Source organism: Gymnoscopelus braueri (assembly GCF_963280865.1).
Source record: "Gymnoscopelus braueri genome assembly, chromosome: 12".
Classification (NCBI taxonomy): domain Eukaryota; kingdom Metazoa; phylum Chordata; class Actinopteri; order Myctophiformes; family Myctophidae; genus Gymnoscopelus; species Gymnoscopelus braueri.
Window position 1 is genome coordinate 42,478,513 of NC_137614.1, and position 16,842 is coordinate 42,495,354.

At 43.4% G+C, this 16,842-nt stretch overlaps 1 protein-coding gene across 1 annotated transcript in view; it reads right to left on the bottom strand.

The window, feature by feature from the left end:
- The window catches only part of LOC308096883 (protein bicaudal D homolog 2-like), an 87,805-nt gene that overhangs the window by 16,128 nt on the left and 54,835 nt on the right, over window positions 1–16,842 (bottom strand). The window contains exons 3-9 of the mRNA XM_080444390.1: window positions 14,375–14,527; window positions 12,692–12,906; window positions 11,682–11,928; window positions 4,945–5,202; window positions 4,138–4,341; window positions 3,123–3,401; window positions 1,078–1,317 (exon numbers count right to left, since the gene is read on the bottom strand). Coding sequence (XP_080300516.1) covers window positions 1,078–1,317; window positions 3,123–3,401; window positions 4,138–4,341; window positions 4,945–5,202; window positions 11,682–11,928; window positions 12,692–12,906; window positions 14,375–14,527 — 1,596 coding nt within the window. The remainder of the gene's footprint in view (window positions 1–1,077; window positions 1,318–3,122; window positions 3,402–4,137; window positions 4,342–4,944; window positions 5,203–11,681; window positions 11,929–12,691; window positions 12,907–14,374; window positions 14,528–16,842) is intronic.

The following is a 16,842-nucleotide window of genomic DNA, read 5'->3' on the forward strand; positions in this document are numbered from 1 at the left end:
CATGGCACAGAGTCACTGGGCAGCTGACACCACAAGACTGCAGTCTCCACCACACACACGCACGCCCACACACACACGCACACGCACGCCCACACACACACACACACACACACACACACACACACACATGCACACACACTCCCACGCACGGCAGTGTTTGTTATGGATCTGGGGCTCTGCAGCAGCTGATTGTAGCTGAAATAGCAAGCCGCCTCCCTGTTTCTGCCTTTCAAACAATAAATATTTGTAAAGTGAACAAATGTCGGGGATCAAAATGAAGCCCGTTAAGACGGACTGTCTGGAGCCTATAGAGCAGGGGGTCTTAAAACGTTGTCAGGCCATGGACTTCCATACAACGTGATAAGAGGCTTTCAAAGCTAGCTGACCATATTTATCTGATTGTCTCATCAGAGAGTTGAGACTATAGCTTGGAAGTTATTCCACAGGTTTTGCTTTTCAGTGACTATGGGTTTCCTCCAAGTGATGCTGCAGCTTTGATGGCTTCATAGATTCGATCGAACAACACTATCATCATGTTGTCTAAACTAATGTTTCGTTTGTTTGTTTGTTTACACATTATCTTTGCTAATAATATGCTGGATTCCTATGTATTTTCAGACATTTGAAGGTTTTTGAAAAACTAAATGAAGAAAAGAAAGAAAGACGTCACATACATTTGTTGGCCCCCCCCCTGTAGTAACTCTGAGGACCACCTAGGGGTCTCAGACCCCCTGTTGTAGACCCATGGCCATAGAGAAGAGGTCCTTTAAAGGGATAGCTCACCCCCAAAAATGTTTTTTTTAATCGTTTATTAATTTTGTCATGAATTCAAGTCTCCATGGGGTGACTCATCGATAGGAAAAAAAGTCATTTTGTGGGTGAACTATCCCTTTAAGTGGGGTCCAGGGACCCTAAGGATTCCTTGAAGGGCTTCCAAATGGACACCCTTACATGTCTTTAACTCTAAGGGTCCATTTGGTTCCATTTGTACACTCTCAGAGTTACGGGGTTTCCTTGAATCTTAAAAAGTCTGAGAACCACTGGCCTAGAGACACAGACAGGCGGACACACACAGACCTGCTTGTTGGCCTTCAGCACGGTCCTCAGCGTGGCGATCTGCTCCCGCTTGGTGCTCAGCAGGGACTTGAGCTTGAGGATCTCCGCCATGCACGCCTCCTTGTCCTTGTCGGCCACCGTGCCCAGCTCCAGGGAGGCCACCCGCTGGCGGGACAGCTCCGAGGTGCGGTCCACCGCCAGCTGCAGGTGCTTGATCTGGTCGCGGATGATGGCCACCAGGTTGTAGATGTGGGGGGACACCTATAGGGGGTTGTAACGTCACGATCATGGGTTTTAGTCGACCGATTAAATAGTCGCGCACATAATTGTGATTAACAATTTAATTGGTAGCCTGGTAAACCCTCCCTCCGGAAATCTCATTTCTATTTGATTCCAGGAGTGAGTCTGGCCTGATCGCCCATTCTGCAATATTGGCTGCGGGCTAACGTTGGGCGGGAGTAATACCGTTGACTGACAACCCCTTCAGCCAATGATAATTTTCCCCCTTCAGCCAATCAGCAGTTCACCAGTCTAATGTGACACAACGGGACTTTTGAGACGGTGCCATGCCCAAAATGGGTTGCCTTTTTCGGATACATGGGTGTCACTGCCCACCCCTACCGGTTCTCTAAATTTTTATTTTTAAATAGGCTTTGTCATGATTAATTGACCACATATATGAAGTTAAACAACTAAATTCTATCCAAACGATATCTTATAAGTAAATTCCGTGCCTCAAAATAGAAGTTAGAGAGCTTTTTGAAGTAAAAAAATTGCGGAGATTATAGCGCACAAGAAAAAGATGGCTGCCGTTCGTGTTTTGGGCTCACTCGAACTCGCCACCTGATTGGCCAACGTAAGCTGTCAATCACAGAACAATGAGCGACGACACTGATAGGCTCGGCCGTTTGGCACAGGTTTGGCATACACAGCCAATATTGCAGAAAGGCGTATCAGGCCAGACTCACTCCTGGAATCAAATAGAAATGAGATTTCCGGAGGGAGGGTTTACCAGGCTATTTAATTGGAACGAGCTAACGTATGAATCAAAATTGCTTTTCTATTTGCCTTTGAGGCTTTGGAGACAACTTGCACAGGGCAGATATGGTGAATAACATAATATACACCGAAATGGCCGGTAACAAAAATCGAAATAAATGATGTACTATGGCCAAACCAGGCCATGCATTTAATAAAACAATACATACTTTCAAACATTTAAAAAAAATAGCTGTGTGAGCTTGTAGATAGGCTATTTTAGCAATTGTTTAATAGATGAATTTAAGTAGTTCACCCCAAAAATTACTGATTTTCTATCAATTACACACCCCATGAAGCCTTGAATTCATGGAGATTTTTTAGTTTTTGGCCCATTCCTAAGCCAATAATTTGATTACCGGCGGAAAGATGCAAATGTATCCGGTAGGAGACTCAAAGGAGACTCTTTGTGTCTCCTACCGGAAAGTCATCAAATTATTGGCTTAGAAATGCGACAAAAACAAAAAATCTCCATGAATCTAATGCTTCATGGGGTGTGTAATTGATAGAAAATAAGTCATTTTTTGGGTGAACTATTCCTTTAAACAGATGAATGGAAATTAGGGGTGTGCCGATACACTAATTTCACGAAAAGATACGATACGATATTGGGCACACAACTTCGATACGATTTCGATACGATACGCACTTTTTTATTATGAAAATATATGGGGGAGAAAAAAAGGAAATGTTTTTGCATTATTCAGACATGCAAACTTGTAGCTTTTCAGCTTCCACTAGCCATTTTGAATAGGGTAATAGTGTGACACCTGACCCGAAAAAAAAAAACATGTTGTCACCCTTTTCACCTCGGGGCTGTTTGTATGCCTGATTATTATTATTGTAAAAAAAAAAAAAAAAAAAAAAAAAATTCCAAAACGATACATATCGTCACGAAAACGTATCGCGATATATCGCGGGTCGATATATCGGCACACCCCTAATGGAAATGACTCCGACGATTACACAAAATAATGATCTCAGATAATTGTGATAAGGCGATTATACAATAACTGCGACAGGCGTACCGGGGAGGACAGGGGTGGGGACGGGGCTCCGTCGTCGGCCTTGGGGGGCTCGGGGAACAGGCCCTTGGTGAGCAGGATGGGCGAGCGGCGACCACGGACCTCTGGACTGGTGCGGCCGCCCTTGCCCTCCTTGTAGAAGTCCAGCATGACGCGGTTGGGTGTCTCGTTGTTACACATGCACACGTGGTTGTAGAGGGTGGCCAGCTCCTCGCTGAAGGTGACCAGCTCGTCCTGGGCCACGCTCAGGCTGCCCTGGGACTCGCCGGCCACGTCGCTCACCTGAAAACACAACGGAAGACATCGATTAGCGACGATAAATACACAAAAAACACACATACAAAAACACTGAATGCTTTGCGCTTTTATCTAGGATTTCTAATCTACATGACACTGATTTTAACCTGCTATTATTTTCATGCATTTTATGTTTTTTGTTCTCCCTTAATTCTACTCTCTTAACCCATTCAGTCCGGGGACGCATCTCTGTCATTTTAGATTTCTTTGGCTATAAAAAAATAGCAGATCTACAAGCTCATAGTGCAGCACAGAGTGCCGTGCTATGAGCTTGTAGATCTGCTATTTTTGAAAAATCTTGAAAATTCGTTAAAATCTTTGAATATATATCAAACATTTGTAACTCAAATCTTTGCTGACTGGGGGTCCCTGGAACAAAATATTTTACAAATGTTCGCTTTAGAAAATATATATTTAAAAATTTGCACAAATCTTCACGATTTTTCAAAAAATTTTAGATCTACAAGCATGTATATCTGCTATTTTTGAATAGCCAAAGAAATCTAAAATGACACGAGACGCGTTCCCCGGATTGAATGGGTTGAACTGCAACAGTGAAGTCTGCATAAATAAGAAGAATTTCACCTCACTTTCACCCTGTATTCTGTGTTGACAATAAAATGTTGAAATAAAATCAAATACAAATGATACAGCAATTCACAATAATGATGAACTGAGGAGAAGGAGGAGGAGTGTCGGTTGAGTGCTGTCTGCTCCTCACCTTGCGCAGCTCCTTCTCCAGCCTGGTCTTCTCCTCGCTCTCCTTGCGGCTGCTCTTCTCCAGCAGCGACAGCTTCTGTCCCAGCGTGGTGACGTCGTTCTCCAGGCGCCGGCTCTCCTCCTCGTAGCGGGACTGACAGCTCTGGTACTCGGCCTTCAGGGTCTTCAGCTCCTCCTTGAGCTCGCCGGCCTCGGACACCGCAACCTGGAGAAGAAGAGACGCCGTTTAGCTGACCCGCTTCCAGTGTGTGGAAAAAGTACTCAAATGTTTTACTTAAGCAAAGGTATCAATGCTGCAATGTAGAAGTACTCTGTTACAAGTAAAAGTCCGTAATTCTAAATTTACTTGAGTAAAAGTACAAAAGTATTCGTATCAAAATGTACTTAAAAGTATCAAAAGTAAAAGTACTAAAATGTTTGAAAATAGCCGATCTACAAGCTCACAACGCGTCGCGAAGGCTTTCAAATAGCCTACTGTAGGTATAAAATTGGGCTAAAGTGGTTAATGTTTGTTTTATAATATAATATTATTTATATCTGCAAAGTAACTAGTAATTAAAGTTTTCAAATAATTGTAGTGGAGTACAAGTACAATATTTGCCTCTGAAATGTAGTGGAGTAGAGGTAAAAGTATCGACAATTGGAAATACTCCAGTAAAGTAAAAGTACCTCAAAATTGCACTTAAGTACAAGCACTTGAGTACATTAAATGTACTTAGTTACTTTACACCACTGCCCACTTTCAGACACCACAACCTGGAGAAAAGATCTTCACATCGTGGAAGGAAGGAACACGTTTTTATCTGACCTTGTACTTGCACTCCAGGATCTCGGGTCCGTTGATGTCCACCTCGTAGTAGTCCCCGTCCTCGTGGCTGTCGCGCTCCTTCTCGTTGTCCAGGGCCGACTGGCGCTCCTTGCTGGCCTGGAGCTTGCGGATGGCGCTGAGGTTCTCGCTCAGGCGGTTGACCTTCTCCTGGTGCTCCGACAGAGCGCCGTTGGCCTGCTCCAGCTGCTTCTGGGAGTCCTGCAGGTTGGACATCAGGTTGACCTTCTCACGCTCCATCTGGTGAGGAGAGACAGGGAGGTGGGATAGAGAGAGAGAAGACTATTATGGACTTGATGTTTTTTAGTTTTTATGTTTACCTTTTTCTTTTTTCAGATTTTTTTTTCTTTTCCTTTTCTTTTATTGTGAGTCTTCCATGAGTGTTAACAGATTCGGATTAGTGTTATATTACAATGTTTATAAAATATGATTTGCTTAGATAATGAATGCTTCTGTGAAAACACAAAAAAAAACAAAGTTTAAAAAAAAAACTAACTGCTCTCAGGCAACCCACCGACCAATCTGGGAACCCATCGCCAACTGAAAATGAAAAACAGCGCCCTCTGCTGTTTGTTCTATGTCTGTTGGCTCTGGGCGGAAGAAAACGTAACGCCAGAGCGCAAGGAAACCGGTGTTTGTTGTATGCCTTCAGCGCATCACTTCCGGTTGGTGCGACTATGTTTTCATTCCCACTAACAATATTTCTACACGGAACACTAACACCACTTCTCCCAGAGAACATGGATCGTATTGGTTATAAGCCCACTTGTTTCTATGATGAAAGAGTAAGTTAAAATGTGAATATCTTTCCGTGGTTTTGTCTGCTCCGCGGACGCTATTGTTAAATTAGTTTCGGTTTGTTTCGAGGGGGGAAGGATCGACGGACACGTGAATCCCGCCCACTGCATTTGATTGGGTAAAGCGCGGCCTGCTTCCTGATCTGAAGGCACGCCCATGCGCACACGTTATGACGAACCTCCCCGACAGATTCCAACGCAGTTGCAGAATCTGTTCTTGAGAGATTACCCACCGACTAGACGGAAATTTTACTTTTGCACATCCCTAGGTGTTGACGCAAATAAGCCTGTGGGCGTGTCTCTCCAACTCTCTGCATGGGAAAGTGACATCGAGGAGCGGCACTCCTCTCCCAAAAGTTGAACTACTTTGATGCCCAGAGCACTCCAGCAAAAAAAACGCTGGATGCCGTGAGCGCTGACACGCAATGCTCCAGCGTGCAACGCAAGCTAGAAAGGCAGCTCAGAAAATGCTTTCTTTGGACACGGCCCCTTGAAGGGATACTCGGGAAGCTAGATGTGTGCATGGGTCCTACGCTTTCAATTAGTATCACATGTCCTGTAACCCTACCCACAATGCACTTGCATGTGAGCCTGGCACCGCTGCCCCGCCCCCGGCCAGCCGAGCACCCGGGTCAGCGTTGACCTTGAGGAGTGTTTGGAATAGGTTGAGCTCAGTACTGGCAGAGACCAGGGCGGGTCCGCTTACACACACACAGACGCGCGGTTGCGCGCACACACACACACACACACACACACACACACACACACACACAGATATTTAAGTGCTGGAGACTGTGAATAATCTAAAAGCATTTCAGTCATGCTCATCCTTATAAAACATTCATTAGTAGAGAACATAGGCCTAGATCTGGAAGAATGTCACCCAAATGGAAGCCATGGTGTAATTAATGCCATCCTTGACAAGTTCAAGGGCCTACTAATTTTACGGTTCAGCATTCCATGATTGCTGCACTCAAACTAAGGGAGATTAGAAGGATGACATGGTACAATAAAGCATGCTCATCACAGTTAGCACTGCTTGTTTTAATGTCTTAACTGGATATTGCACTGATGCAGTGTCTATGTTTCTGTTGTATTGATTCTATATATTGATTGTCTATTTTCCTTGCTTAGTTTTTTGTTTTTTTACTTGCTTTTAACCAGAATGTTGATGTCTTTGTTTTCTTTTAGCCCCTCCCCCACTCTCCCTCAAGAGGCCTTCCTTTTTTACCAAGCCACAATTGTAAATAAGAATTTGTTCTAAATTTGTCTACCTGGTTAAATAAAGGTTAAATTAAAACATAACCTCCTCATGTGCATCTGCATGTTGTTGCATAATATGCATTGTTCAATAAAGATGTCAATCAAACAATAACCTCCACAGAAATTATGCGCAGTTTATGATGCAAACTGTAATGCTGCAGGGGATGCCGCAAACTGTAATTGCTTTATTGCTTGGACTATTTGGCACTGTGTATTTACATCTAGGACTCCTCTAGCATGCTCTAATGCAGAGTGACATGACCTAAATGTGGAAGAATGTGTGTTAAAGGGCATCCAACACGCATCACTATACGCATCCTATTCCCACAACAGCCATTTTAGATGTGATTCTTGACGGCATTGGGGAGTTCCGGTGGCGTGTGTACAAGGAGCGGATTGGCTGGTGTTATTGATCGGTGAGTCACTAATCAATAGGAGAGGTAGAAGAACAACAGAGCATGGCTGAGTGAGTACGGTAAATAAGCTTTGGTTTCTCCTGGTTACTGTCTGGAATCTGTGGAATGGCCTAGCAGTGTGACGTCTGGGCCATTGTCACACATTGTCTGAGCCAGACACACTCACCATCAATACACTAGATCCAGGTTGAATATCTGAGTAGCGCTGAGACGTAGCAGGAAGCACTAAAGCGACCACATATTTGATAAAGGGCAAAACAAATGAACACTCTCTGCAAAAGCAGAGAATTGCACCTCTGCTCTTGCACACCTTTTTTCCACTACTGCCAAAAAGATATTGTGCCTGTCATTCTATCTGTCTCTGCTTATACCACCATCTCATCCAGTATTATTACCTTTATTTATTTTTGTATTACTATTGTTTGTGTTGTATTGCTCTGTTCCATAGAACAGGTCCCACCAACATTTCGCTGCTTGTACTTGAAAAATAAAACCGCTCTTGATTCTTGGTGATTGCTCAAGCGTGGCCTCATGGGACGATCTGGCAGATGGCAGGAGGTCCACTGGTGGCACCACCCGCTGGTGCCACCTCCTGCTGGTGCCACCACCTGCTGCCTCAAAGCTCAACGGCCTAGGGATGGGGATGGGGGGGGGGTGGAGGTCTCTAACGGGATTTTAGATGTGGCTAGAAGCCTGGCCCAGGATCTAGCTCACACCCCAACTGACTCCCTGACTCAATAAGGAAATGACTCCCCTGACTCAATAAGGAAATGACTCCACTGACTCAATAAGGACATGACTCCACTGACTCAATAAGGACATGACTCCACTGACTCAATAAGCACATGACTCCACTGACTCAATAAGGACATGACTCCACTGACTCAATAAGGACATGACTCCACTGACTCAATAAGCACATGACTCCACTGACTCAATAAGCACATGACTCCACTGACTCAATAAGGACATGACTCCACTGACTCAATAAGGACATGACTCCACTGACTCAATAAGGACATGACTCCACTGACTCAATAAGCACATGACTCCACTGACTCAATAAGGACATGACTCCACTGACTCAATAAGGACATGACTCCACTGGCTTGAAGAACCACATCTAACATGTTTGAAAGGAGAATGCAGCCTTTAGGAATTGGGGTTGAAAGCACTTTACAAAAATATTACAAAAACAATTAAAGGGCAAAATAGCAGATCTGCAAGCTCACAACGCATTGCATCGCGCCATGAGCTTGTAGATGGCCTATATGAGCTATTGTTGCACCAGTGCTTAGAAATGAATGTAAAAGGAGGTCCAAGTATCATAATGTATGGAATGGAAAGGAATTGTAGAGGAAATGGCCTGGTGCTTTAATGACTGTGTGTGAGTGGTCTGTTATTGATCTGGTTATCGGCTGCAAGGGGTCAGTGACATATAAATGCATCATAATAAGATGGATGGAGCCTTTCCAAACAACTCCTCTATCGAGCAAATATCCCGACCTCCGCTGGTGGAAAGACTGATGTGTGCCATTAAGGGTTCACCCATCTGTGAGGTGAGATGGGTCATTTACAGTGATCTGGGTATTTCAGGAATTCCAGTCAATTTGTCCTATACATATCCATATCCATATGTCTGTGCAATGAGAGATCAGCACTGAATAAGGTTGGTCTCAGAGCTAAATGATCCTTTATATCTCTGCTGTCCGGCCGGAACCAGCTAAATCCAAAATGGTAATTGTTCAGGAAATGAAAAACAAAATATCAATTTTTCTGAAAATGAAGAAAACCTTATATTTTTAAAACAAAGCAATACTGCCTCATCAAACTTGGTATTGTGACTTTATATATTATCAGATACTTGCATGTGTCATTATATTATCACCACTTTACCCAAATCCAGCTCAAGTGGAGTTAGGAGTTTTGTCCAAACACAAATCCAGCGCAAGTGGAGTTAGGAGGTTTTGTCCATCATTGATAAGAACAGCTGGCAATGGATCTCAAAGCTCACAACACATCACAACGCATTGTGAGCTTGGAGATCAGCTATTTATGGTGAGCGCCATCCTCATATACTAAGTATAGATCAAGCTGAATTCTGTACTTAAACAACTTTTATTTTAACATGCATTGTAAACAACCATGGATCTAACTGTTACCACTGTTGTTCTTCTACAGTTGAGTGCAACAAACAATTCTGCCTCAATACTCAATCATGTATTTAACAAAAGCAATCATGGCACACCAACAATAAATAAATGGCATATAAATACAAAATACATTCATGAAAAATAGAATCTGTAGCCTATCAAATCTGTAGCCTACTGCACTAACAATAACAACCACAGTTGAATTTACCTATCATATACCTATCAACATTTTATTATCACACTGTTGTGTGTTGTGTGTTGTGTGTTGCGTGTGTGTGGTGGGTGTTTCTTAGTGCTTTAGATTGTCATAAAAGCTGTGAAAGTCTTTTGGCATGATCTCCTTGAGCTCTTGGAGATGTTTGAAACAAACTCCTGCACACACTCATTCTCTGTCCATTAACATTTAAAAAGAAAACACGAGCAGATGACCTTTGTGAAGACACCCTTCTCCTCTTTACTGGGGTGACATCTATCAAACCTTGCACATACATTCTCTTCTCTTCCCAGTTTATGTTCTCCCAAAAGCATTGAAAAATCTTCTCCCTGTCTGCCTCATACAGAGCACAGCTTCTCTGAGAGCCTAAGAGGAGGGGGGAGTTGTTTGTTCTTGACGGACAGTTTGAGGGTCCAATGGAGTTAGGAGTTTTCGTCAGAGGCGCTTTTTAACTCTTTGACTGCCAGAGTATTTTCATAAAGTACTCCCCCAGTGCCAGCAATTTTCGTGTTTTTTTATTTTTATATTTTGAATTTTTCTCATGAAAATAATTTAAGGACACATAATGTAAAGACCCAGCACAAATCCGCCACTAGAGCGCAGCACATGACAGCTTTGATCATGTCGTTGGGTCTCTCTCACCCTTCTTCATAGATTAGACAAGGAAAAACATGAAAACGGATGTGACGTCCCCCCCATTGTTTTGATCGGCGAAAATTACGTTGTGATATACGACGGCGATGACTGATCGTCACCCAGACCATAGATTATAGAAGAGAAACTGTCCGTTTGTCCGTCATACCGTGTGAAAGACCGTTTATTTACCTATTTTGGACGAAAATGACTGGGGAAAAGAATCAAAAACCGGAAACGGAATCCAGGTCATGAAACCGGATGCAGATGTCCGTGAAGTAAGTGGAACTCGAGAATAACATTGAATATTAAGCAGCATAGCGCAATCAGAGATTAAACAATGAACGCGCGTCCAGCGCGTCGAGCGCGTCGACGGCCAACTGGACAAAGTAGCACTTGACGCGTTATCGCGTCGTCCGCAGTCAAAGAGTTAATACTTTTCATATGTTATTATTAAAAAAAAAATTACACAGATGTAGAGGGGGTTCAATAGCATTGATTTATGGAAAAAAAAAAAAAAACTGAAAATGGAGTTAGCTGGTCCCAGCTGGACACTGACGATATACTTGACTCTATGAAAAATCAATATTTGAACAACAAAAAGGCCATTAGCATGTGAAAGGTAAAGGCCCAGCCGAATGCAATTAGTGAAATTGCGGCGGTATACAGCAGTCTTAAAAGTATTTGATGTACAGATTTCTGGTGTTTAAAATGTAAATTTATGCTGACATCCAGTGATGTCTACTGGACATGCATGTCCCACATTTTATGTTTATCCCCGTTTTCATCCCGTGTACAGTATGTCATTTACAATTATTTGGTATTGGGGGATGGTTACGGATGGGATGTTGTTGTTGTGTTTATGTTGGACAAAAACATTGACTAAAATGATTGATTTTACAGGAATAGCACCAAAATAAAATAAAAGACAGAAAGCTCTATATTTAGTAGTTCCCAGTGGGCCGTGTGCATTTTCAGAGCATGTTTATCTTAATGATCGATTAATCAATCCATTGTGTTCCGGGTTGGATCAATGGAACTAGTGTAGCATACTATGGTAGTTCCACCGTTAGTATCACAATGAAAATTCCCTTTTCAAGGTTTTAATGAAAAAATACCATTCACAGGATGTTTTTTTATATTAATGTTATACATTATTATTATTATTTTAGGGCCCAATTGCCACACAGGTTGGGAATGGCTGTTCTAGAATGCTTAGCGTGTCGTAAAACAAACCACACACCTGCAGCAGCTGGTGTCTGAGTTTCTGGATCTCGGAGATGTTGAGCTCGCTGAGCAGGTCGTCCACCAGGCTGGGGACGGGGCGGAACAGGTCCTCCTTCTTGGGCGTGGCCATGCGGTTGCCGTCGGTGATGGTGCCGCTCAGCTTGCTGAAGCCGTTCTCGTAGCCGTTGAGCGCCTCGTCGTTGTTGGGCTCTGTGGCGGCGTCGTCGCTGAACTTCAGACCGTCCAGAGAGATGCTGAGTGGGCTGGAGGGAGAGAGAGAGAGAGAGATAGAATGTTGAAAATATGGCTGGAACTATCCATTATTTTATTGCCTATTATTCTATTGATTACTTTTTCGATTAATCAAATAATCAAGAAGCACCTTTTTTATTTATTATATATCAACGAATTGACACAAAAAATGTGAATGTGAATCAACTAAATCGATTAGTATGATTAAACACTTAAAGGGATAGTTCACCCCCAAAATGACTTTTTTCGTATCGATTACTCAACCTATAGAAACTTGAATTCATGGAGATGTTTCTGTTTGTGTCGCATTCCTAAGTCAATAATTTGATGACATGAAATTATTAGCTTAGGAATGCGACAAAAACTAAAAACGTTGCATTATTTCAAGGCTTCATGGGGTGTGTAATTGATAGAAAATAAGTAATTTTTGGGGTGAACTATCCCTTTAAGCCTACTTTATACTTGGTTGTATAACAGAAAGAAATAGTGCTTTGCGCCGCGTTTCGAGCTTGTGGATCTGCTACTTTTGATACTTTTGTGTGACGCTGTAGTAATGATCAAGTAGGGCGTTAATTTACCAAACATAAAAAGTAAAAAATATGGAGATAAGAGGTTTCTATGTAGTAGTACCTGTGGTACATGGAGTCTCCTATGCTCATGTAGTGGGTGTAGTAGTACCTGTGGTACATGGAGTCTCCTATGCTCATGTAGTGGGTGTAGTAGTACCTGTGGTACATGGAGTCTCCTATGCTCATGTAGTGGGTGTAGTAGTACCTGTGGTACATGGAGTCTCCTATGCTCATGTAGTGGGACAGCTCCTTCCTGAGGGAGGCTTTGAGCTCCCTCTCAGTCTTGATGGTCTCCAGAGCCTCTCCTAGCTGCCGCTCAGCGATCTCCTTCAGGCGGATGGCCTCCTCCAGCTGGCTGTTCAGGACATTGGTGTCCTCCTCCAGACGACGGATCTCGTGCTTCAGACCCTCGAACTCCACCTGAAAAAGCAGGACAGACGGCCAGGGCAGGCAGGGGACACGTTAGTGTGATTAAGGGATGAACACAGGTAGAACATAACACGGTGGCTCAAACATTTTCGTGTCAAGGAAGACATGGCCGCAGACCCGCCATCTGAGAAGGTTTTGTGCGCTCAGAAGAGAAGATTTGTTAAATTTACTTTTTTTAATTATTCAAAATGTTCCAAACATTTTTGATATTTTTAAAAAACATGATGCGCTGTGAGCTTGTAGATCTGCTATTTTTTAATAGCCAACATATAGATGGATAAAGTGGTTAAAATGATTGTTCTGCTACATTAACTACTTTTGCTGGGGACCCCCCAGCATAACATATTGTTTGTAGAAGCAGTTTGTAGATCAGCTATGTTCGCTATTTTCAAAGTGGTTAATACTGTGCGTTTTATAAATATTTGACCAATGAAAAGTATTAACAAGAGTTTGTGACTAAATGACTACTGTAAATTGGATAGATTGGAACACAGATCAGTTTTGGACATGGTTTCCACATGACAGCGACAATACACATCATATACAGATATAACAAACAAATATACACATAATATCTGGTCCATGTCTGTTCAACCAGATGGGAGTGGCTGGATTATATGAGAACACAGATTTAACCTAGATGACGATAAACTACATTTAATTTCCCCTTGCAGATAGGATTTCACCGGCCACCCAATAAAGTCATATCTTTGTTTCTTGGACCCAGTGACAAGGGCAGACAGACAGTAATAAAAGACTCCAGGTCTCACAGTCAATAAATGGAAATACCATACTTGGAAATTCAGCTATTATGTGCATGTTATTATGCATTGAATATACAATTCATTTATGTTTTTCTAGTCACCCATTTGAATGAAGTTGAGCAGTGTGTTTTTGTGCCATCAACAGTGAGGATCTCCGTTTCATTCTGGTGGTTAATTTGACACATTTGCCAAATCAAAGTGAGATACATATCTCTTTATTAAATCACAGTACGGAGGTTTTGATCTTAATTAAATCTGAGTGTGTGTGGATGTGTGTGTGTGTCTTATCAAAGACTTCAGAAAAGCTGCCTCTAGCTACGGGCTTACATGTCTCTGATGAGCCAACTCAGCTGAATGTATAGTATCTTGTTGTATCAGTATGCTATTGTGCTGCATGCTGGTGGAATCTATGAATGATTGATGATTTTGGTATGCTTTTTACGCTTCTATACTTTTTCTTCATGAGTGTTTATATCAGTGGTTCTCAACATGGCGTCCAAGGACCCTCAGGGTTCCTTGAGAGGGTTCAAAACGGACCCTTACAGGTCTGTACACTCTGAGAGTGCTCAAATGGAACCAAATGGACCCATTTGTACAAATTTTATTTCGTTTTCATTTCGTTTTCGTAAGTGAAAAAAGGTTGTTGACAGACATTCTTCGTCATGGTTTTAGTCGACGAAATCAACACTGCTCACCTGGCTCTGCTTGAGCACAGACACCTGCTTCTGCAGGGAGATGTTCTCCTCCTCCAGCTCGGTGTAGTCCTGCAGCAGGCGAGCCTCTCTGAACTTGTACTCCTTGATGTCGTCACGCAGGCTGTTCCTCTGCAGCTCCACCACCTGGCTGTTCTGTTAAGAGGAGACGACAACAAACCACACAGAGAGATGGTCAGTCAGCGGTCACCGTTTCAATCTGGCTCGAGAGGCTCATTGGGATGGGATGAATTTGTGTGACGGCAAGACATTGAACATAGTCAATCTTATCTCAAGGATAAGGATGTATGCCCATCTGGCCCCAAAGCCCCTTGGCATGTACGGTATGGTGCCTTTGGTGTGTGTGTGTGTGTGTGTGTGTGTGTGTGTGTGTGTGTGTGTGTGTGTGTGTGTGTGTGTGTGTGTGTGTGTGTGTGTGTGTGTGTGTGTGTGTGGCACCAGGTGTCTGTTTAGGCAGTGGGCCACCACCAGAGTGCTTGGGCTGTGAGCTGTGATGACACCACAGAGAGTATAATCAGATCCTCTGCAGGCAAGAGAGGAAAACTAAAGAATCTAGTATGTGTGTGCTTGAGTTTCAGACTGCAGTATAAAACGCAATCCATGTTTAGAATTCATCGATATTCCCGGGTGTGTGTGTTCATGAGGTGTGACAGCGCACTGCAGCTACGGATGAACCGCAGTTGCAGCAATTATGCTTAACGTCGTGTTTCGTTATTAGGGAGCAGCGCAAACGATGGTAACACAAGTGCATCTGCTATACGTGCACTGGAAAACCTCCATTAATTAATAATATAAAGAGCAGAAGAAGGGGAGAGCGAGAGAGAGAGGGAGGGAGAGAGAGAGAGAAAGAAACTTCCATGTTCTGGCAGACAGACACACAGACAAACTGAGAGCCAGAGGGATACCGTATACTCGGGTACCAAGTTAGTTGTACAAGCTCACAATGCACCATAGTATACAGTAACTGGGGCTTTAGTGCCTGCCAACCCCCCCACCCTCCTTCAAGGTTGACCCCCCCCCCCCTCTTTCGACCTCCCTGCCCCTTGCCTCGGGCAATTTAAGAATCCCACAGGAGAGCAGAGCAGGGTGGGAGATGTGTTAGCCCGCAGCTGTGAGAGGGTGGTGCTGAGGTAAGGAGATATGGGCCTCACCCCTCTCGGTGCGGCTGAATGAACACGCACATGTGTTCGAGAAAGAGGGAGACGAGCGTTTGATATTGATCTCTGCACGCATTTGTGTTTGAATCAACTTGTACTATGTGTACTTTGTGTATGTGCATGTGCATTGTGTGTGTGTGTGTGTGTGTGTGTGTGTGTGTGTGCGCGTGCTGGGGGGTGTGTGCGTGTTGAAGTGGTGTAGAGTGTCACATCGTTTTCGGTAGCACAGGAGACAAAGGATTCCCTCGGCGCTACGTCATGTTATCTCTCGCAGCAAACAGGTGCCAAACGTGTGTCTGTGAGAGAGACAGGAGTAAAAGAACGGCGGTCTCCATCTGTGCAGATGCCTACGGTATGGTATGGTGTGTGTGTGTGTGTGTGTGTGTGTGTGCACGTGTGAGACGAGTGCCTTTCTCTCTTGATCCGACAGGACTGACCTGGCGGCAGAGGGACAATTAGCATCACAATCCCGCGCCAGGTGTCCTCATCCCCGACACAATCCCTGCTCTCTCATCAAGTGACGTCAATCCTCACAGGCTTTCACCGTGTCAGAACTGAGCCACCAGGTTGAACATATGTTGGTAGTGATTTTAATCAAGGAAAAATGGAATAGTCGCACGCTCCAGCCTCGATGCAAAAATATTTGTTAAGGCTACTGCCAACGTTTCAACGTACCTGGGTGATGTACTCACCAGGGTGAATAATGAGTGATATTTTAAGTGATATTAGTGATGTTATTAACCAGGACAGAGTGGACAACAGCCTGGTGGTGGAGGGCAGGCCAGATGTTTATGTGAGACAGTCAGCTAAGCAGGTTAGAGGTTTGATGTCCTTGAGTAGAGCCAACTTAACCCTGACCTGCCTCATGCTGCATTCACACTAATGCCGACAAAACTACTAAACCTTGAAGCATGGCCAGATAGTATACACAGCTGTCGTGTTGCCATTGAAGTGTTGCTCAAGCCACACTGCGTAAACAAAAAGAGTGGAGATGAATAGCACCGGGAACTGATTAGTAGCAAGAATTTGTTTGTGTTCAATTTACAATTTGCAGTAATTGTGAGGAGAGAAGGGGTCTAGAAACACTGAAAGATAAACATATGATTGACCTATATCAGGGGTTCTCAAATTTTTATGCCATGACCCCTTTTATGGGGGACGTTTTTGGGCGACCCCACACTTTATTTATAGAGCAGTTTCAAAGTGGAAATAACGAACATCTTAAAAAGTTAAAGCAGTGATTCCTGCTGATGTGTAGGCCAATCTTATATAATATTGTAGTGCCACCGAAAA